The sequence below is a fragment of the Chanos chanos genome, chromosome 2 (genome assembly GCF_902362185.1).
Source record: "Chanos chanos chromosome 2, fChaCha1.1, whole genome shotgun sequence".
Taxonomy (NCBI): Eukaryota; Metazoa; Chordata; class Actinopteri; order Gonorynchiformes; family Chanidae; genus Chanos; species Chanos chanos.
This window is the reverse complement of record NC_044496.1, coordinates 16,353,578-16,376,581: the sequence shown is the minus strand read 5'-3', so window position 1 is coordinate 16,376,581 and position 23,004 is coordinate 16,353,578. Positions and strand designations below refer to the sequence as shown.

General features: G+C 40.5%; 3 protein-coding genes across 3 annotated transcripts; 2 read left to right on the top strand and 1 right to left on the bottom strand.

Annotated features, from left to right (window-relative positions):
• Positions 1 to 906: 906 nt before the first annotated feature.
• On the top strand, positions 907 to 5,579 carry e2f8 (E2F transcription factor 8). Its single transcript, XM_030766838.1, is given in 12 exon segments — positions 907 to 1,076; positions 1,189 to 1,388; positions 1,532 to 1,849; positions 2,046 to 2,207; positions 2,299 to 2,436; positions 2,621 to 2,830; positions 2,945 to 3,033; positions 3,201 to 3,629; positions 4,043 to 4,363; positions 4,453 to 4,588; positions 4,738 to 5,081; positions 5,427 to 5,579. Coding segments are annotated over 12 exon segments (2,670 nt in total).
• Positions 5,580 to 7,497: 1,918 nt separating this feature from the next.
• On the top strand, positions 7,498 to 11,188 carry csrp3 (cysteine and glycine-rich protein 3 (cardiac LIM protein)). The gene is made up of 5 exons (XM_030794434.1): positions 7,498 to 7,609; positions 8,928 to 9,093; positions 9,777 to 9,909; positions 10,268 to 10,361; positions 11,115 to 11,188. Exons 1-5 carry the CDS (start codon positions 7,498 to 7,500, stop codon positions 11,186 to 11,188), a joined length of 579 nt encoding a protein of 192 aa, XP_030650294.1.
• Positions 11,189 to 12,509: 1,321 nt separating this feature from the next.
• zdhhc13 (zDHHC palmitoyltransferase 13) lies at positions 12,510 to 21,134 on the bottom strand. Its single transcript, XM_030794433.1, has 17 exons — positions 21,054 to 21,134; positions 19,878 to 20,101; positions 19,169 to 19,291; positions 18,901 to 18,978; positions 18,565 to 18,709; positions 17,561 to 17,625; positions 17,101 to 17,263; positions 16,545 to 16,670; positions 16,150 to 16,283; positions 15,798 to 15,898; positions 14,699 to 14,823; positions 14,554 to 14,616; positions 14,152 to 14,245; positions 13,971 to 14,054; positions 13,519 to 13,676; positions 12,964 to 13,061; positions 12,510 to 12,843 (listed from the first exon to the last, which is right to left on the bottom strand). Exons 1-17 carry the CDS (start codon positions 21,075 to 21,077, stop codon positions 12,699 to 12,701), a joined length of 1,950 nt encoding a protein of 649 aa, XP_030650293.1. The 5' UTR covers positions 21,078 to 21,134; the 3' UTR covers positions 12,510 to 12,698.
• Between the last annotated feature and the right edge of the window lie 1,870 nt (positions 21,135 to 23,004).

Below are 23,004 nucleotides of genomic sequence, written 5' to 3'. Positions count from 1 at the left end.
CTCCCGCTTCCCTTTTATTGGTTAGTTTTGATAGGAGGCGTGCCTTTTCAGGTTCTACTGTATAATTCGATAGAATGGGTGTCAGTTACCGCCAAGCGTCCAAAAATAGTTGCTCAGTCCCTGTAGTTTTAAATCAAAATAACTTTGATTTACGCAAAATCTTATTTAACAAGATCATTTATATCTCTGAAAAATAGCTTGTTTTTGCAAGTTTAACGCATTTCTACACGATGCTTTCCCCTAGATTGTACAATGCACTTAAGAAAAGGTAATCGATATTGTAACATTTTCATTTTGGGTTTTTTTTTCTTCTTGTAATTGTAAATTGCGTATTAGCGTTGCTGAACGTGTCACTAATATATGTCGCCCGTCATTTAATGCTAGGTATCTTCTGATGTTTGATGTTTTTTCAGGTGGAAAATGACTAGTATTTTATCAGACCGCACAGATTTTAGCCAAGCACCAGTATCGTTTGATGAAAAGGTTTGTGGCTTTTTTTTTTTTCTTTTTTTTTTACAGTGCTCTTTTTATGTGACAAACGGTGTTGACATTTACTGATATGTTTATACTGAATTCACGAAACTATCTGATTCATCATTCCATTGTAATTCCAATGCCTTCAACATGTCTGTGGGTCTTCCCCACTATAGAAACCCTCTCCTAATGAAATCAGAACATTGCCTTAAACATATTAAATTCACCAATGTTTAAATTTTGTCGAGGAAACAAAATGGGGGAAGTACATGTGGGGAAAAATGCATCATTTGGGATGAAACTTTCTGCATAATGTTTTACTAATACTCAGACTTTTGTTTGAAGAAAGAGAATGTGTTTGTGGAACCACAGACATCAACAAAAACATCGAGGAAACCATCTGGATCAGCATTAGTAGAGAGTCAGCAAAACATGGGCCCCTTGACAACACCCACAAAAGGCAGGGACACCCCAGCTTGTGACCCCTGGACTCCCACCTCCAACCTGAAAATGCTCATCAGTGCTGCCAGCCCTGAGATACGTAACCGTGAGAAAGAACTGTGTGAGGAGACCACAGAATCAGAGGAGCAAGATCATTCTACGCAGGTATGGCCATCATAACAACGGTAGTATTAAGAGAAAGAGCCTTCTATATTATATAGCCTGGATGATTGTGTTCCCAGACTGACAGTTTATTATGTGTGTCTTACGCAGTGCGTTTATTGTGTACCGCTGCTTTTTTTTTTCTGTTTCTCAGGAATCAAGGCTTGGAGAAGAATCTGAGAAACTCCAAATCAGTAGAAAAGAGAAGAGTTTGGGATTGCTCTGTCACAAGTTTTTAGCAAGATACCCAGATTACCCCAATCCCGCCCTCAACAATGATATCTGTCTTGATGATGTTGCTACAGAATTGAGTAAGTCTTTACATTGCTCTGTACTAACTGGTTCAGAGCCATTTACATAGCCCAAATGAACTTGCCTTGTGCATATTCAGAACTAGCCTACTTGTTGAGCTATGGTAGTTCAATAATTAATAATTGCCTGCTGTCTCTGCCAGATGTGGAGCGTCGGCGCATCTACGATATTATGAACGTGCTTGAGAGCTTGCACATGGTGAGCCGACTAGCCAAGAATCGCTACACGTGGCATGGCCGCGCGGACCTTCCCGAGACACTAGCGCTGTTGCGTAAAGTTGGTGAGGAGCATCGCTATGGGCAGCAAATGCACCAAATTCGCCAGAGGGCCTTGGAACAGGAGGAGAGAGAGTTTGACCTAGATGGTGAGGAGAAAGAGAACGAGGAGGTTTCTGCTGAAATGGAAGGAGAGCAAAAGGAGCTCTGTTTTGTGGAGTTGCCAGGTGTTGAGTTCAAAGCTGGTGAGTGGACTACAACAGACACGCGTGCTAATGTTGGGTTGGGCTGGTTTAAAAATGAAACTTGTACGTGTCACACGTTCGTCATGGTCTTTTCCTGTGAAACTCATTCACGGTTCACTTTGAAGGAGCTGTGTTTAGAAACACAGCTGTGGTGTCAGAGAAATAAAGCAATGATCTTTGCTGTTCCCTCCTCCAGCTTCTGTTAACAGCCGCAAAGACAAATCTCTGCGAGTGATGAGCCAGAAGTTTGTCATGCTGTTCTTGGTGTCCACCCCTCGCGTTGTAAGCCTGGAGGTTGCTGCCAAAATCCTCATTGGGGAGGATCAGGTCACTGACCAGGACAAGAGCAAGTTCAAAAGTAAGTATTCTCCTCAAAATAGGCTTTGAAACTTCAAATGAACACAGCTATTGGTGGGACCATTCTTTACCACGATGATGTTTTTGTTTAGCAAAGATCCGCAGGCTCTATGACATAGCTAATGTCCTGAGCAGCCTGGAATTGATTAAGAAGGTTCATGTGACCGAAGAGAGAGGGAGGAAACCTGCATTCAAATGGACAGGCCCAGAAGACCTGCCCTCCCCTAAGGGTAAGTGCACATTGTCCAGTGTAACCTCCTGTTTCCACATGTTAATAACAATTGAATTTAATAATAATAAAAAAAGATGTATTTAAATGTAACAGTTTCAACACTCATCTGGTATGGTTGATATTTGTATGGTATAAAACTTCTGGTCTTGTGTTATAGTTTTGTTTTTCCATCTCCATATTAGAGAGCACTACATTGAAATCTACAGCTTCAGTGAAGAGGCCTCTGGAGTCGCGTTCCTCCATAGACAACTGTGCCAAAAACCTCTTCTCTTCTCCTGGAACAAAACGAGGCTTCACTCGTCACCACTCGCTGGTGAAACTAGCCAAGAGCATCCAGGATGACCGTAGGAAAATCAGCTCAGCACCTTCTAGTCCCATCAAAAATACTTCCAGTAAGTTACAAAAGAGGTTTTCACATTATTAAATTTGCTCAAACGGTTTAGTCTCATTGACTTCACTGCAAGAGAGTTACATATGGTATCTGGTTCTATTTTCTGGTCTCTTAGATGATTCATTGAACGCGGAGTTGTATCCGAGCAAAATGGAACAGTTAGCAACCATATGTAAAATACAACTTGATGAGCAGTCAAAGTAAGTGATTCCAGTTATTTAGTTTGTTTTTAAATGTTTGTCAATATATTTTTCATTTTTGTCTATGAAGGCTTTTTTGTTATTGGTTTAAAATGTGACTGCTGTTCTTTCAGGGACAGCCAGAAGACACCTACCCCTTCTCCCGAAGAGGCTGCTAAGCCTGTTGTGGAGAGCGCTGCTAAATCATCAGCAGTGTCTGAATCAGTGTTGGCCACAGAGCCTAAGGCTACTCCTGCTGTTGGAGTGCATTACTCAGTTATACCTCCAGGGGCAGTGTCCTACCTTCCAACTCAGTGTTCCCCACTTATTCCTGTCCTGCTACCTCAACACCAGGCAGGCCCTCCTTATGCTGTTTACATGCATCCTGCCTCCCTCAGGCCTCATCCCCCAACCAGACCAGAACCCACCAGCCTTGCCGTGCGCTCAATGACATTTGAAAGTCCTGGCGACCCCAGCATTCACAAATCAACTGTGACCTTGACTCCAAGCGATCAAGTGACTCAACCATCTTCCAGTCCGTTTACTCTTAAACGCATGGGCTGTGAACTAAGTTCAGAGGGAAGTCCTTCCAAGGTCAAACGAACAGAAGCAAGCTCCAAGGTCAGTGCATATGTGAGATGGAATGGCCAGAAAAACGTGTTTAAGTTTAATGTCAACAAGGGGACAAAAGACAAGTAAAAAGAATGAAATTTAAGTTAAGGTGCTTTGTAGTCCATCAATAATTATTTTTATCATACTGTTTGCTTGATGTGGTATGATTGTTGATCCATTGTTGATTCAAGACAAGGCAAGGCAAGTTTATTTATATAGTGCATTTCAGACACAAGTCCATTCAGTGTGCCTCACACAGGCATATAAACATTCAGTAGATTATTATTTGATTGACACAATCACATAGTGAGTAATACAGAATAGCTCACACATTTACTCTTACTCTTCTTTTGAATCACTTTAGGTTATCAGCAGGGTGTGTTTAATTTGTGCTTAACCTCTTGTCTGCTATCTTATCTCAGGACGCATCCCCCAAACTTGGTGAGATCCTGCAGGCTCGTCTTAAGGCTCGCAGGGGCGCTCTAGTTTCCAGTCGCCCCTCCCCCAGAGCCTTGCACCTGGACCCAGAGTTTGCCAAGACCCCAGAGAACCGGACCCTTGCTCCTGGAACCGCAGCGCCGCTGGAACACAGCGTAGAAACTTTCCTTGAGCGGGAGGAGAAGGTCACGAGCTCAGAGAGTGAGGCCAGGCTTACACCGCACATATCCACGCAAGCCCAGAGCCAAAACAAAAGCATTTCGCCGCAAGAGGTTGTACTGCCACAAGGCCAGTTACATACTGAGGTACTAATACCATCCCAACACACACACAGATACAAACAAAAGCTTCTTACAGTGACTCACCATGTCATTTTTGGTTGTTTGCATGTCAGACTTTGATCCCGGCTGGATACTTGATCCCCATACCCCAGCAGTCTCTTCTGAGTCACAGGGACATGCAGTGTCCTGGCGGAGACACCACTAAGGCTTCCACACCCACGTATAACGTCCATCGCACTCCCACAGCAGGTACCTAGTTTCTGACTAATGCATACCATGTCAAGACTCTAAACTGAAGAGGAAGAAAGTGCATGTGTACATTATAATGAGGAAAAACCTCAATCTGCAGTCCTGATGCTGTCACTGACGTGGGCCGTTTTGTCCTGTCCCGCTCCTAGGTTCTCGGCCCCCCCTGCCCCAGGAGTTCACCCCAACCAGTCACCCTCTCCATCGAGTTCTCCCAGCCTCACCCTTCACTGCCCAGAGCCATCGTTTGCACAGTCCCAGCCCTGCCATACTCAACTTCACCCTGCAAAATCTTGGCCTGATACCTTCAGGAGCTACTGTGCCTGGCAGTGGCAATGTTCCTGGCCCTGCGACTCCAGACCAGGTCAGCCGTCTGCCCTCGCCCCACCCAATGCTCCCTCAGCGGGGCATGATCTTCATCAAGCCCATCTCCCCTGCTGGGACCCTGCAGACGACGTTACACGGACAGCCTGTCACCCTCATCAGTGTACAGCAAGTAGGTTTCCCCATACACTCACACTCACACACACACACATATATACATACATACATACATACATACATACATATATATTTACCGCTCTGTTCTCAGGCACACCAATTTACTAATCTAGTTAAATTTATTAGCTATACACCAGTGGTATTGTTCAAACTTCAGTTATGTCAGCACCATTTTATTATGTTAATATACTTATTAAAATGGTTGACTAGATGAATATCTAGTCAATGTTTAACTTCACAATCCAGTGTCCTTCTCCAAAAGAACGGGGTGGGTGAACCAATATTTGCTTGCACTGGATGTGGGAGGATAATCTTTAATCCATCTCATTGTCTCCTTTAGCCACTTGTATCTACGCCCAAAGGCAATCAGGTGTCTCAGCACAGTTTCTTCCACACCCCAGTGTCGTCTCTGTCCACTCTGACACCGGGGGTGACCCCGAAAACCCTCTACATCCCTCAGAGGAGGCTGGAGGTCAACTCTGAGGACAATTAAAATGGCTGCCTGCCCGTGCCCGCAGTCGCTCTGCTGCTAAAGAAACTGAATGGAGCCAGTGTGTGCGTGCATGTTTGTGTTTGTGTCCACATGTTGTATATTCAGTTGTATCTTCTTGTCTTACATTGCTGTTTTGCTGTTTTATTGGTACTGTAGCTTAATGCATTAATTTTGGTCCTGATTGCCTTCACTGTGTGGTTATTCCATCATCTTTATAGATGAGTAACACAATAGCATGAGGACTTGGTGCTAAACACTCATATAAATCTCCAAATATAAGGTTCATGGAGAACAAAGTTGTGGGTTTGAACTCACTCTTAAATACATATAAGCCCGGGGCTTTGTAATCCGATAGTCATGACTTTACAGTTTAATGCAATCTTTTCTTGTAGAGTGTTTATTTTTTAAAAAAATAACATGCTTGAAAAGTGATTTCATGGAAATTAAAAAAGAAAAAGAAAAGAATTTTTACTTCATTATTCAGGGTATCCATTAATTGCCAAAGTATGAAAGAAAGGAGTGACTGAATTGCATTATATATAAAAAAAAAGTAATTTGTATGATGACATTTACGTGGAGTGTTTGAAAGTGCCATGGAAGGTTTTTTTGCCAAATGATTTCGCACCAGAGGGCAGTTCTGTGAAAATTATTAAGCATTGTAGGTGGACTGTATTGTACATGTTAATAAAATGTGGTAATGTTACAACTTCATTAACTGTCAATTTTGACTGTTACCTTTTGGAATGAGAATTCTCTCTAAGGAAGCTGGAGATGAGTGTGTATGGATAATTCATATTTAAATATTATTGGTGAAATTTAAGTGTAAATGTAAGAAACTTGATACTTTCAGCAAAGAAAGTAATAAATTTTCATTGCTTTTAAATAAGTGTTATGAGTATTCAGTTTATGTTTAACCACGAGGGTTTTTTCTTTATGTTTTGCACCAAATATCTGCTTATACTTATTCATAGATTCCTTTTACATAAAATATGCACAATGAGCGCTAACAACTATATCAGTGTTTAAGAGCTGCTGTTCTACTCATTGCCATTTCACCATCTCTGAAAACAGCCTTCACACTAAAAGTTTGGCAAATTTTCCTTATCCAATCACTCATAATGTTTTAAATACTGAACATGAGCTGTGGATACATGTCCTGGCTCAGAACCAGAGACCACTGGGACTTTGTCTCCACACACTTGAAAGCAGTTATTTTGGGAAGATGGTATAATTAAAACGTCATCTTGCTCTTGCTGGTATTGTGTATGGTGGTGGGTGAAAGTCGCCCACTATAAAAGAGTCCCTTAAAGGGGGCCCAGAATGGACAAAGCCAAAGGGCTGGACTGATCTAGAGACCTTGTGTGGCAGTCTTACCGACCTGTGCTCCTGTGAGTAGGATTACAGTACTGTTAAAATTATATTCATGTTTGAGAGAAATTTTAATATGAACTAATATCACTTGTATTTCTTACAGACTAGTTTTAAACGATATGTCTCTGTAGCTGATAGAATTGTGTGCACATCACTTCAAGGATCAATTACTTACTAACTGAGAGACTGGAATGTCACTGTGTTGTTGAAATGTTGAAATATTTTGAGATTATTTGGCTATAGATACATTATACTCTTTCAGTATGAATAGATCAGAACAGTATAACCACTATGATAACAAGTTAATACATTTCTCTACATAATAGTTTTCATGAATTGTCATTCAAACTGCTGGTGGAATCCCAAGAGCTAAGTTGTAAAATCGTGACTGTGTTTATCATCTTTGAGATGCTGAACACAGAGACTGACATTTGTTAGATTTATACCAGGCCATCCTTATAAAGCTACTATTTTTGGACCCTTATCATTGCATTCCACTGTGGTGAGATGACTGAATGTACCCATTCCCTTATTCCCGTAGTCAAAGATGCCAAACTGGGGTGGAGGAGCTAAATGTGCTGCCTGTGAAAAGACTGTGTACCATGCTGAAGAGATTCAGTGCAATGCCAGGAGCTTCCACAAAACCTGCTTCATTTGCAGTGAGCCATTTCAGTGTTTTCCAGCATCATTCCTCCATGAGCATTCACCCATCCAGTGCTTCCCCTTTATCTGTTAGTAGTAGTAGTAGTAGTAGTAGTAGTGGTAGTATTTTTTAAAGTCTTTTAAAGATTTTCTTACACATGGCCCCTGTGTGGCCTTTATATAAGATTTTGTGTAGTGATTGTACTAACAATAATTATATAATTTCACATTGAGTTAGCTTGAGAATTGAACTGAATTGTATCAAATTAGCTTAAGAATCTGTTTCGGTATTTAATTAATAATTCACAATGTAAATAAGACAAAGGGATTTCCAACAAATTAGTACTGTAATTAGCTTAATTCACAAAGGTGTGGAGCTCAGTTTATTAATCAACTACTCCCTAGACATGATTGTATATTTTTTAATCCTCTTTCATTTGTTATAACACACTAATCTGTTTGTCTTGGGCATGTCGACCAACACCATGGGCACTGTTCATTATCTACAGTTCATTAGAATGTAGCCTCAAGCCTTCAGTCAACATTCTCCTAAAAACCAAGATAACGGTCGGTCCCTCTGTCAGGATGTAAGTTAATTTGGACATGCTGCTTTTGTGTCCACATGAGAACTGTGGGGCCATGATGAATAATGGAGACAATAGCAGTGGGACAGCTCGTTAGTGGACTGAGAGTGTCATCAAAGCATGATACACTTTCTTTAAATGGATATGCCACCTCCTCAGTGTTTCCATGTGAACAAATATTAAGTTTCAGTGGCATTTAATGAGAAAGGCAAGAACTTGGCAAGAATGGTGGTAATAGGTAAATGGAGCAATTGGGAATACTGTGATTGGGCTAACATCCAGGTAATTATCCAATATTCAAAGGCGGATCCTCCATTTACTGTGATATGTGACAGTTTGGGTCTTCCAAACCTGTCCACCCCTCCTAAAATTAGGCACAAAGCAAAGATCCTTTGAGCCACATTACTCGGCTGTAGAGTGGAACAGCTGGCAGAACACAGAGGAGGCGATAGGGCTCCAGAGAGGGAGACGTGAGGTCATTTTCCCAGTCTGGCCTTAGTAATCTCCAGCCTAGCCCCAGTTCTCTGAAGCACAACAAACAGAAATTCCTTTGGTTCACACTTTAAAAATGGGTTGTTAAGTTATTGGTTATTCCTGGTCATACCATAAAATTAATCTCTAAACTATTGTCATACACCTCATCATCTAAACTCAGACGATGGAGCTAGAAAAGGTCCCTGCAGTTCACTGTAAACAGATATGTTTTTTTTCCAGTGCTTTTGTTTGTTTAGTTTGTGTATTTTGTTTCTAGTGACCTGCCGGAAAGGCCTGGACAGCACAACGGTAGCGGCACACGAGTCAGAGATCTACTGCAAGTCCTGCTATGGCAAGAAATATGGCCCAAAAGGCTATGGCTATGGACAGGGTGCAGGAGCACTGAACTCAGATCCGACAGACCCAGATCTCCAATCTCAAGAGTATGTCAATAGCATACATACGTATAGTTACATATCTGCACATCTGTATATATATCTCAATCTGTATTAAAGTGTAATATGCAAATTTTCATGAATTAAGAGGAAAAATACTGCTAGGTGCCCTTGACTGGCAAATAAACATAAAAGAAAATGATTCAAGCCATTGTGATGAGAAATTCAAAATTCATCGCTATTGAAAACTCCAAGGCAACTCAACTGAAATGGGAAGACAAAAGCAATAGATTGAGAAGTAAATCAACAGTGTTTTGCTGAGAGTTAATGAGTCGACATACTGTGAAAAATACACCAAAGAGACCAGTGATAGTTCTCAGTCAAATCTAATCTCTGAAAAGGGATTTGAAGTGGCACTGATGTAGAATAAAAGTTTAATTGCAAACGTTGAGATGAATAAGTAGATGCCTCCATCACTAAAAGTTAAAAAAAAAAAAATCAGTCAGTGCATAGCTATTAAGGCAAACACATACAAACACAACATAAAAGCTCTACTAAAAGGCTTTTCACTCCCAACTTACTGAGGCACTATCTATGTTTCCAGAAACAAAATCATTTTAATGAATGTTGTCTTATATATGCTCATTGTCTCTTGACGTACGAGCATTAAAACAAGAGTGTTTGTTAGCTTGCTGCCTTTTTTAGTGTGGTTATTTATTTATTTTTCACAGGACAAAGTCTCATCGGCCCACACCCTCTAATCCAAACTCCAACAAGTTTGCCAAGAAGTTTGGTGGTTCAGACCAATGCCCCCGCTGCTCCAAAGCAGTGTATGCAGCAGAGAAGGTCATGGGAGCAGGGAAGGTAAAAACATTCCCAAAAGCTCATTGAATTAGCACGATTTTCTCCAGCCTGCATTCCAGGTCCTCTAAACATGGTGTTAGAAATGAACCACATCTCAAGAACTACTGAAAATCTAATCTATATAAACTGTAAACAGCGAGTATATTTTAATATGAACATTATGGTAAATCAACTTAACAGACAGAGTTTACATCTGATAGGTACAAGCTGCTCACTGAAAATCGTAATTCATTTTTTGGACAACGGTTTCACAGCACAGCGCTCATTCTAACTAAAGATGTGAAGTGAAGAGCTTTGCCGTCCTTACCCTAATGTGACACTAATGTTCATATGTGATCTGTCCATGATGTAACTACAGCCCTGGCACAAAACATGCTTTCGCTGTGCCCTGTGTGGGAAAAGCCTGGAATCTACCACAGTGACAGACAAAGATGGAGAGATCTATTGTAAAGGTACCAGTATAAAGAAAACTGTGTGTTTTTCCTCATCCTTGTTACTTTAACAACACAGTAGTTATAAAAAAGATGTAGAAACACAGAAGTTATCATGCATTATCATTTATAAACAGAAGATGCTCCGAGCCAAATGGTCATTGCAGTCAGTTTGACTGAGTAATCTTTTCTTTTGTTTAGAGAAATTTGAATTCCTCTGTTCGTCATGATCAAGTTGAGATATCTCAATCACTGAGTGTGAAACCTCCGCTACTGACACCTTCTCCCATCAGTGATAACATCTTTCATTAGCACACACACAGTAGATGTGATGGTTTTCAGAGAGCAGAAATGAGGAGGCTCAGTTAGGCTCAATCACACCCATCAGTCACAGTCTATGAAAAGCCTAGACAAATCCCATCATCTGCTCATGGGTGCTTGACATTAGTGAAAGTGGCATGGAACACTGTCAGAAATCCATTTGACAAATTCCATTATCTCAGTTAGACCAGCACAAACAGGTAATACTGATTAGGTCAGAAGAGTACAGGTAAAGCCTCGTGTAGAAGAACTAATTTGAAGAATTAGCTTTACAGCTACCAAATACCTGTGACATAAACAGAAGTATCTGAGTGGCCTGCTTTACTCTCTAATGAAATCACACCGGAGTGTGCCTTTTTAAGTTTAAATGATTGGCTTGCTCTTTTTTGGCAGGGTCATTGACAAAACTCTCCATAATTACTAATGAGTGCGTTTGTCTTTTTTTTTTTTCAGTTTGCTACGCAAAAAACTTTGGTCCAAAGGGGCGAGGTCTTGGCAACATGGGAGTGGTTGAGGAGAGAGAATGAGGTTTGGGAAATGACACATCCTGTTCTAGATCGTAACCAAGCACTGTTTGTCACAGAGATAGATAGTTAATACTTTCATGTATTCACCTCAAATGTATTATTTCATGGTGGTAAATAAAACCAGGACATTGTTACCAATTATACGCTCAAAGAAATCTATTTATTATGCTATGTGAGTGCTGCACAGACATCATTTTGAGGAAAATGAAAAATACTCACTAGCAATGTACTTTAAAAGGATTGCAACACTATGGTAACCATTCCAGCTGTTCCCTGCTTACTGGAGGGAACATTATTTAATTTTTTTTAATTGATATTTTTTTTATTCTCAGTTAACCTATTGTCTGCTTTAATTAATAGGAGTCAATATGGCCTCATAAACAGAATTATGCTATATCAAATATTCAACAGCTAAATACTAATACATCTATGTTCATTTACCCAATATGAAGTCTACAACTGTCATATAAAAGTGAAATAACAGTTCTCAAACCTCCAACAAATAGATTTGAACAGATTTTTGTTGCCTTGTAGAAAGGATGTCTGAATGAATTATCTACCAGTTCTAATGAAACATCTTCAAGGTCAAATGCATGGTTATTCTGATTATGACTGGAGTAAAAATCTACAGTTCTCCACCCCAACAGCATGGAAATCAAAAACTGGAGTCAATGTTAACATATCAAATTGATGTTTATTGTGAAGTTTGGTACATTATATCCAATAACAGCGCAGGGTTTTTATCAGATTATGGAAAATCGGCAATAAATGAAAACTCATAGGTACTCACTGGAATGACATTACTGAAGCAGTCACTGACTCAATCATCCTTTCAGATCACTGATTAAGGGTGAGAGAGTTCATTATTCAAACAAAATGGGAGCTCTATGTAACAGATGAACAGGAATTACCATGGACAGAGGCTAGGCCATGCAAACATGGATTAGTAGCTAGTGGAGAACAGGTTGCAAGGCATATAAGGGAATAAAAGAAGGCTATATGTTCATCTATGTACATACATATGTAGATAGCTTAATGGTGGGTATAACCAAGGGTATGCCGAATTCTGTAAACACACTTTGGCTCTGCTATTGTATAGGTAAACACAGGCTTTGTTTGTTTCATTGTTATCGCTGGCAGCATTGATCAGACAATATAAAAATTTAAAAGTGTAAATTACATACAACTTAAAGAACATTCAGATTTAAAAAAGAAAAAAAAAATCAACCAAATAACTAAATTACATCGGATCAAAATATAGTCATTTAAAGGCAAATTCCACCTTCATATCCCTTGACATATATTATATACAAATATTGTAGTCAAATATGTTCTAGTATAAGGCAAATGAACACAGAAAACGTGTTCGGTTTCATCCAGTTCCTTTCCCTTCATCTCACAGTCTTGTCTGTGTCGTGTTAAAACAAACTGAATAGGTAAGTCCCCTGCTTGATCCAGGTGCCTGGGAGATACTGCTCTCTGTCCCTGAGTAGGCCATTAGCCCCATGGGTCAGACAGCATCTTGGTCACTGAACATGGGGTGCCCCCTGTTAAAGCCCACAGCGTACTGCTGGGTCCAGTCCACCACCACTGGTTTACACAAACCACAGCAGCGCAACTGGAAGAAATTCACCAGGTTCCGCATCACTCCCAAACTGTGACACAGGAAGAACAAGAGTGTGAATACATGTGTGAATATATAAACACTATACACTACCAGTACAATAAGCAGTAGGAGTGTTTTGACTGAAGAGGGTGATGTTGACAACACTCACTTGAATGGGTTTTGTCTTAGTGAGAAGGCCTGTGGAAGCTTCCTCTGCCGGAATATCAGGTTGGATCTCTCAGCTGTGGTCAGGCCAAGGAAAGCTATCTACAAGTTTCCAACAAAGAATGACGTACTGTAACTATACTGTACAGTTAGTAAAAATGTGGTCGTGTCTGTGCAGCCCGGGCCTGAAGAACAGGCCAGAACAGGAGAGAGCATAAGCCCACTGGGTGCAGTACAGTGCAAGAGAGGGAAGACATTTCTACATTACAGAATGATCATATCATGTATAATTAAGGGAAGAGACTCCCTACACATGCCAGGACCTATAGCACAGTACACATACTTAAAGATACTGATTAGACAAAACAATGACATGTATTAAAGGTCAGAACATTAGATCACAGAGGGGCTTTTGTATGTAATACACTGTCATTACAGAAGCTATTACCAATGCAACAATGAGGCATAAATAGGTACTGGAATAAATATTCACTAAGGGTAATGCCTAGTTCATCCATCAGTGTATTAGGTTTTGTTCTTTGGATGGCTGGACTCTTACCTGATAGAGCTGCAGCACAAGCATGATGCTGGCCCAGGACATGTGGAAGAAGGTCAGGGAGAAGATATAGAGTACCCAGGGAGAGCAGCCCACCAGGCCCGTGACTACACCCCATACACCCTCCTCTGCATAGTGCAGTGGACAGTGCTTGGACCAGACTGCTTACACACACACACACACACACACACACACACACACACACACACACACACAGTGAAAGCAGTCAGTTGGTGTTTGCCTCTTTCATTACAGCTGTTACACTTAAAACAACTATGACAGACACAAAGATGCATAAATATTTAAAAAAAACTGAATTGTGACATTTACATGGGCCAGTACGCTTTTGTTTTGTTTTAAGTGGGTGAAGGTGCAGCAACAGTAAAATGCCAAGATAAAAGTCTTAGTGTTTGATGTGATTTATCTGATCTGAATGTGTGGTGACTGCTACTCACATGAAATACTCCCATAGAACATCCACACACCAAAGAGATTAAAAGACAGAAGAAAGAGCACAAAGTAGTAGTGATTCCTGGCACCTGAGGATACAGAGACAGAGAGAATAATCATTACTGAGGATCGGGAAAAAAGATAATTGAGTGAAAAGACTACAGATTTCATAAGGATTTCAGTCACCAATGCAGTTATTGATCCAGATGGAGTGATGGTCCTGCTTGGCAATACAAGCATTACAGGATATGCAGTGACTGGCTCTCATTGGCTTCCTCATCTGTAACACACACCATGCACATTCAGACACTGACAATTTCCACATTAACCCTGGAACTGTTCTCAGGTGTGGCTGACTTTTGAAATTAGGAAAAAAAAAACCCAACAATATCCATGATGCCATTGTCAGAGGCAGCTGAGTTCAAAAATGCATTGTGAGGAGGGCAGCAATATTGACTTGTCTAAACAATTTTGATTACAATCTTAAACCCTGTAGTTAGTCAGTGTTTTTTTTTTTCTCCCTCCTAAAATCAAGCCCCACCCACTCCCCCTCACCGTGGGTAAACACAGGAGAAAAGTCTAGCATACCATACAGGAAGTGCAGAATATCCTGGGGTCCAGACACCCTGCCTCTGCCAGCACCACGATGTTCTGCAGGGACATAGAGAAACTGGTCAGAACTTCAGTTAGAGACAAAAGCCCCACTTTACACACCCGGAACCACAGCAGTTACCTTCTTCTTCTCCTCTTCTGTTGCTCTGATGACCCCTGGGTCTGTCCTGCAGCTGCGAAGGTAGTAGTACAGCAAAGCTGTCACACTTAGGGTGGACAGCACCTGTACTGTAGCGCTGGGGCCATGTGAAAAACCAGTCAAATTAAGGATCTCTCAAATACACAAATCCTACACACACACACACGTTTCACTCTGCTGTACTGTCGCCTATCCAAATGAATGGAAATTTAATGCAAAACGACTGCAACGTATCAAAGAGGCTGTGTGGTGAGGTACGGATTTACACTCGTTTCCCTTGACTGTCACCTTATCATACTTTAAAACCAAAATGACATGAGTCTGCTTAGACAAGCAGACATGAGAAACGTCTGTCATCTCTAAGACAAAAAGGCACAAATAACAACGGGGTTATCAACCACCTAATCAAAGCAGCGGTCGTCAGATAACAGAGTCTCCATTTTAATCCTAGTCCTCTGTAACGCTGACAGTGCTGTGAGCTAGACTCTCATTATCCCTCGTCCATGCAGAGACCACCCCTGCGCCTCATTACCTCTTCAATTACTCTACACTGCGTCGCAAAACAGGAAAATGATAGTCGACCAAAAGCAGTTTCAATATAATGTGGCTGTTTCCTGTCAGGCAGTATGTTGTGTTGGTATGTAAAACACATGCTAATAATAGTCCAAAGTCATTTCCATAGGAAATCAAAATGTCTGTTACACAAGTCTTCTCACAGGTCACACTGCCAACTCCGATCGGTGAACTGCTGAAGACGCTTGTGTTACAAAAAATGTTCAGTGCTCAAAAAGATAAAAAAGGACTGTGATTACTGATTTAGAATCAAGTGTTTTAAAGTTCATGGACAACATTCCGGAAAGTCAAGATAGCTATCAAGTCAAATCCTACCGGAATAACATAACCTATGATTTAAAAGAACCTAAGTTAACCTGCACTGTAAAGAACCTACTGACAACAGCACCAGAATCTCTCCATAAGCTCAGCTAAACCCATTGGTTCACGCCTGCGGCCTGCAGAGATGCGCAGGCTGGAGAGAGGGGAGAGACAGCAGAGGAGAGAGGTGTGTACTGGTAAAGGATATCAGGAATGAACCACAGGCACCACGTGACCAGCATCCAGAACACAGAGGCCATAAACGCTGTGGGTGGGACCATGGTCTGGAGAGTACCATACGTTAACTGCCTGCATAGATAAACATACACGAATCTTTAACGTTACTGAAATGCAGCCCAGCATCATTTTAGAATACATTAAGGTAGCCAAAATTGATATTTTGTAGCATGTTATTAAAAGTTAGGAATTTCCCATGGGAGCAAAGATACTGAGGATTCCTACAGGCAAATCAGATGGACAGAACACTAATTACATGTGGCTAACTGAGAATCCAATTATGAAAGGAGAGGAAACTGGTGTGTCCCTTCATTTGCACTTACCTTGAGACCAGATTGACTACAGCAATAAGACAGGCCAGCAGCACTCCTTTGAGTAGCCAAGATTCTGTCTCCATGTCCAAAATGGCTCCCACAGCCCACACAGCAAACACACTGAAGACACACACTAGGTAAAACTAACAAACACACATACACACAAAAATACATTTAGAAATAATACGACACTATTCAGTACAATGAAGATTAGTATTCTGCGCACAAAAATATTTGGGGCAAAACAAATATCTGCAGTGTATGCTGTTTCCAGTTTGTCACAAGAACGTAAACATGACGCAATGCTGTACGACATGCTTTTTAAAGTCTGACACCAGTTGTGCTGTACTGGATCCTGTATTTGTTGAGGATACAAATAGAGCATGAGAATGAAGGTACCATACCCTGTATTTGTTGAGGATGCGGATGCAGGAAGAGCTGGATTTGATCCGCTCCTTCTTCACCACGTTGAGCATGTGAATGAGTAAAGGACTGTGTACCTGATGGGCCAAGTCTAAAGGAGTATGTCCCTGAACAACAACAACAAAATCATTAACAAATTATTCCATCAACCATCCACATTTAATCTAATACAAAGGCACTGGACTTTCTGACTATATATGGTCACATGTAATATCAGACTACACTTTATGAATCAGCAATTTACAGATGGACACAAATGTTAAGAGCCTATGTTTAAGCACAAATATTACAAATATACAGATTACAAATCAGCTGATGTAATTACTTATAATATATAGTATCACAAATTTAGCTACTCTGGATCCAATCTACCGCCTCTTTCAGGAGCACTTGCTCCTTCAGTTTGAAGACCTGGGAGAGTCTACTAGGAGCCTACTACTACCTACTGTGGAGTTTCAGTAATACTGAGTTATTTTAATCACCCAAGAGGGTGAAACGTGAGTGAAACAGGAAGCAGTGTAGAATTTGTATTCTCACATTAGCATTCTCCAGGTCAGTGCTAGCTCCAGCCTCCAGCAGGAGATGTGCGGCATCCACGTTGCCGGCCAGCACGGCACAGTGCAGGGGTGAGTTTCTGTTCTCCTTGTCCACTGCGTTCACTGAAGCATTGCACTTGAGCAGGAAATTTGTGGGCTCAGGTCTGTGATACAAAAACCACAATATGACTGTTAGACCAAAGGAGTGCAGTGCATCTGCATGACTGAACACCAATGGTCCCAGACTATTACTCTTGACTGATGTTGTGCATCATATTATTAAAAACCACAATAATCCTCAAAAATAAGAACAACAAAGATAGGAACCAGAAGTAAACCAAAAATTAAACATAATGGTAAAAGATGTGATGGTAATCTTTCTGGAAGAGAAGCAACACTGGCCACATGTAAAAGTACACTGAATGTAGTCCTTGTTTGTTCAGTAATTAAAACACGTTTACCCAATAATTTTCTGTGCCGCCAGCATCAAAGATGTTTGCCCATTTACATCTGGTGCATCCACTTCCTACAGAAATACAGAGAGAGTTACTTCATACACATTCATGCAGTAAATACCTTCTTATAAACATACTACATGTTTGTTATCTGATAGAAAATCTGGTTTCAGTAGACATAATTCCAATGATCAGAACAATGACGGGTACTGAACTACTGAAATCTCAAATATGAACAAAGGTTTTCAGGTATGAAACCAAACACATTCAATTTTTGTAAGTGCTTGACACTACTGCAGTGGAAATATAACAAAGCGTGTCGCAGTTTGCATGTATGTGTGTGCATGTAATTGTTATCCTACCATCACTGACCCAAGCCTCAAATTCTTGCAGAGGTTCAGGTGTGCATTATATTCAGTTATGTCATGCTTTCGTACGTGCACACTCTGAGCAGTCCATGACAACGCTTATTCATAGCGTCTATTCATTTGTACTCCGTATGTATTCACAATCGTCAAAGGAATGTAGATGTCTACTGACAGTTGGAACTTTCACGGTGACATACATGTCTAATCATTTCTGGTATGAACGGAATGTTTTGTGAACGTGTCAAAGGGGTATATAAGGATTTATACAGGGATTTTTGTCTATTCATTTTGTGCAGACTATAGTGAGGACAGCCCCAAAGACAGGAGCTGACATAGACCTGGACAATGCCAAGGCGAGAGTCCAGATTCTATAGGACTCCCCATTTCCTCTGCATTTAGCCTTTCTGGGTCTTTCTCAGGGAGGTGGTTCCCTTACACATGTTTGGAAAAAAAGCACATTTGAGATGCTGATTTGGCTCTTTTTCCATTGACTTACAAAGCCTGAATTACTCAAAGACTTTCCCTGCATCAGCCCGCTACTATTAATAACATTATTTAGCACTGGACAAGCTGCAATCAGTCACACAGGTTAAATGCTTCAGTAAAGGTGCAAATATATAGCCTGGCCTTGGTTTGTCCTACCTGTCCCTTAGCCATAAGGTAAGCAGCAATTGGCATATGTTGGAAGAGAACAGCCAGGTGGAGGCCACGATAACCTTCCCCATCAGCCAATGAAGGATCAGCCCCATACCGCATGAGCTGGATCACCATGGAGAGATGGCCTTGCCTACACAGAGAGGAGAAAAGGTGATACAGTCAACATGAGACATTAGCAATACGCCTAGAATGATATCTGTGGTCAGAGCCTGATACACCAAGCAAACCACAGTAAACTTTATAACCAAGAGTTGGAATGCCACATTTCATTCTGAATGAATATCACTGAATGTGTGGATATACAACAAAGTGTCTGGTTACCTTATGGCCCAATGGAGTGGTGTGGAGTTGAGATCGCCACCTAGTTGGTCTACAACAGCACCTTTTGAAATGTAGTATCTACAGAAATTCAAAAACATTTCTGTTATATTTCAACTGTAACAGAGAGCTAAACATAGTGAATGTACCATACAACAATGACTACAACAATAAATCTGCCTACAGAAGAACCTGGAGATGTAGCCTAACTAATCAGATATCACTCCAAACACAGCCCTGTAAAAAACAGGTATGAAGAGACAGGTCTTACTTGACCACTTCCATGCGGTTGTTAATGGCTGCCCAGTGCAATAATGTTACATTTTCTTTGTCGGGTTGTCTCACATCATAGCCAGCTTCTATAAGTTCCTTACAGCGCTCTAGGGCTCCAAACCTACAACATAATTCAGAAAAACACTGACTTCATTGAAGTGAGACTAAGAAGCACTAGTTTGGTCATGGGAACAATATAAGTTAGTCTACTGTCTTTATCACTTGCTGAGAAAACAGAGTATTTGACAGAGATACAGACGGTACAACAGAGTTGAAAAGTTAATGTGAAACTTAAATGCTTTGAATCTGATAAACTACCACACCCTACTGCTGGTGTCCTATGGTTATAACGATTGTGGCGACATTTTCCTCATTTCAACACACCTTTTTCCTCATTCCTCTTAGGTGTGCACGTGAGTGTATACTACCTAGTTCTTTCCCAACATATATACATTGCCACAAGTCATTTTAAATTATACCTAACACCATCTTAAAATGCAAATTGACAGAAAATCACAGGGTTAGGGTTTGCAGCCTGAAGAAGTTCTTTTTATGAAACATATCTATATATTTAAATTGTAAACATATATTTCAACACAGAAACTGCATACTTTTTTTGCTTGGAATGGTTTCATTGCTTTGTCTCAGACACCTGTACACTGATGTGTTGCTGAGAGTTAAGTTACTGATAGAGAGACAGATCTTACTGTGTTGCTTTGACAATATCCCAGCTACTGCTGTCCTCAACATGAGAGTACTTCTTAGGTTGCTGCGTGGGGTCCATCATAGCTTCACTCCTTGATCCAAATTGGCCATGGAACCCTGGCATAAAACCACCGTGTCCACCGAAAGCATGTCCTCCGGGCCCATGGCTGTGGGAGTGCCCACCATGCCCATGGCAGTTGTCCTTCATGTGACTATGAGAATGGCACTGCAGCGCGTAAAACACAGCAATCCATTAAAATCGTGCATTTGAATGTGCATTCCTCGCAACATTCTTTTCTACGTTAACCTAATATTACGACAACGTGATGCTCATAATTTGGAGTAACAAGGAAACAATAACCCTGTGTATCTCTGCGCTGAACAATCCAACATTTTAAACTGAAGTATAAATACTCAGTCAGTAGGTGACCATGCAAGTAAAAGCTATGACACAGTAACCACGTCGTCAGTTGTTAGGCTACTAAGCTAACTAGCTAATCAGTGAGTTTCCTACAACAATGTTAGACTTTACTTGCCTGACGAGTCAAGCACTGCAAATACACTAAGGTAAATCAATGAGTAAGAAACATAAGAGAACGTCTCCGTCTCTCTCTTTCGACATTTATAACAAATAAGCTAACAAAAATTACATGCTAAGGCTAATGTTACCATCCACTGTCATTAAACCGATTCACTAGATCTACCTTATTCGACTTTCTGAGCTTCCCTTTAAAAGACCAACTGGTATAATTTAATTTATTTGTGATGAACTAGGTTAATTTAACGTAGCCTCTAGCCATGATAATAGATGTTTGGCTTTGGGATATTACCGCCGAATCAAACTAGGATGGTAAATCAGAGCGTTTATGCATGATACACGCTGTTAAGACATTTTGCCGTTACAAAAGATGAATCAACAGCTGTCGACTTTCCTGAGAGAGTGCAACGGAGATAACTAACGTTAACTATACCGCATCACTAAAATGCATATGGACAAAGCTAACCAACACCTGCTAAGTGGCTAGCTAGCAGGCGATATGTTCACTCAAGACAGCCACCTACCTCCTGCCAGTTTGTACATCAGGAGTGTCTCACTTCTCATTGCTACATTACATTTTTGGACGGGGGTGTAATTTTCTACCTGAAACAAACTTTAGAGAGCTTGACAAAAAACTTACTCCATCATCATCTTTCCAGTCCATCACTGCTGCTTGCTGCTGAGAAATTGTTATGTCAAAATGTAAGTTCCTGGATTGAACATGCATTCAGTCCATCCTCAACTTCCTGGAAACCAGCTCAAGTTCTTATGCTTTGATTGGTCCATTAATTTCAGTGTAGTACGACTGCAATGGATTCCAGTGTAACTAGAATTTTTGCTTTTCCAGGAATGCAGTACTTACAAAAGGGCATGCTGATCATATCTCTCTCTCTCTCTCTCTCTCTCTCTCTCTCTCTCTCACACACACACACACACACACACACAAATAATAATAATAATTAAAAAAAAAAAAAAAGGATTCAGCGCCTGTAAAAAAGCAATTAGTGAATGAACAAGTAGTAAGAGTAAATATGCACTGCACAGCCTGGCTTCAACGACAGTATGGGTCATAGTTTTACATGTCTTCCTTGTTACTGAGTCCAGGTGTACCTTATTCCTTGCACATCCTTATATACTCACAATCGCTTTTATGTGGAGCGTTTTAATTCACTTTCTCTGATTATTTCCTTAACGTACTCTTCAGGGAGATTCCTGCACATCCCCAGCCACCTCTTTATGGAAGGGGTCGTGCTGGGGTTCTACCTTTCACCACATGGTGTCACTGTGATCATGTCACATTTGGGAGTATCTGACACCAATAGAGGTACCCTCAGTTACAAGGCTTTTGCTTTTAAATTTAGATGCAGATTATTTGTGTCGGTGGGGGGTACAGGCGTTTTGAAGAAATGAAGAGTACACGTACGTAATTAAACTTAGAAGTGAGGATATTCAGTTACATACTCTTGCGCCGGCTGAAATTAAAATACCAACGAGATATCGATGTATTAATAAGGTATGGTTACACCATGGAAATGGTAAGTAATTAACCAGATGTTAGTAAATGACCAAATGTATTATCTGCCTTACATTTTAGTAAGCAAATCAGATTCAGTATTTGTTTGTTTGTTTGTTTGATATGACAATAAAACAAACTCTGTTACAGTGATACCATAAGAAGTTCAGCACTTAGAGATGGGAAGTCTCAGCCCCAGGTGTGGGTGAGTTGGTGTGCCAACTTTAGTTAGATATGTCCTTATGTTAGAGTTGATTGCTTATTGACTGTTTATTACATGGTGATTGACAACGTGCTTGTGATACACAGACAGACAGATGTTCACTCCATCTCTGTATGAACACTACTTATTGTGCTAATCAAGATTCGATGGAATGTTTTGTGTATTTCAACTGACAGTGACTGACTAAAGTTGGAACAGAGTTACACAAGACTAAAAGCACTGCTCTCTAAAAGTTATTTCTACAGTTAATTTTGCTCTGTATTTCTGCAGTGACTTCTGAGCTGTATGATGTGTATTTGTTTTGCTGCTGTCTTCTTTCACCTACTTTAGGTTTTCCTTTGCTGTTTCACTTTGTAGATTCCTTAATTGCTCAGTAGATGGCAGTATAGCCTCATTCTTTTTTTTTCTTACATATATGACATACTGAAAATTAACATGCCTTTTATTTTGGCTTAAACAACAAAGCACATAGGGTAAGTTTTAGAATCTGAACCAAACCATACCACAGCTGAGATACAGAGAACCAAGTCTGGTACAAGATCTGGCTGAGATGTGTGAGACAATAAGAAATGTCAGTGGAGAAACTGGGATGCCCTGTCAGAGACAGAAATGTCATGAAAGATGAAAAGAGTAACTCATATATGGTCATTACTGATGAGGGAAAATATCCAGTATGGCTGACCTGATCTCACATATGTGCTTTAGCTATGACGGCCACTTATCACTTATGACCTCTTGGATTCAAGTCTCTAAATTCTGTGAAATCTATACATTTTGTAAATTTTACCATAAGGAATGCTTGGTCTCATAATGTGGAACTCTATCATCAAGCCATTAATCCATGTAAATGTGTTG

Bases quoted from the DNA above. Each gene is read 5' to 3' on its own strand.
- csrp3 (XM_030794434.1), top strand. From the start codon at position 7,498: ATGCCAAACTGGGGTGGAGGAGCTAAATGTGCTGCCTGTGAAAAGACT. The intron at 9,910-10,267 runs GTAAAAACATTC...ATGTAACTACAG, and splicing joins AGGTCATGGGAGCAGGGAAG to CCCTGGCACAAAACATGCTT. The intron at 10,362-11,114 runs GTACCAGTATAA...TTTTTTTTTCAG, and splicing joins TGGAGAGATCTATTGTAAAG to TTTGCTACGCAAAAAACTTT.
- zdhhc13 (XM_030794433.1), bottom strand. From the start codon at position 21,077: ATGGACTGGAAAGATGATGATGGA. The intron at 15,899-16,149 runs GTAAGTGCAAAT...TTATCTATGCAG, and splicing joins GTAGTCAATCTGGTCTCAAG to GCAGTTAACGTATGGTACTC. The intron at 14,824-15,797 runs ATATCCTTTACC...CTGGTTTTTCAC, and splicing joins GTGCCTGTGGTTCATTCCTG to ATGGCCCCAGCGCTACAGTA.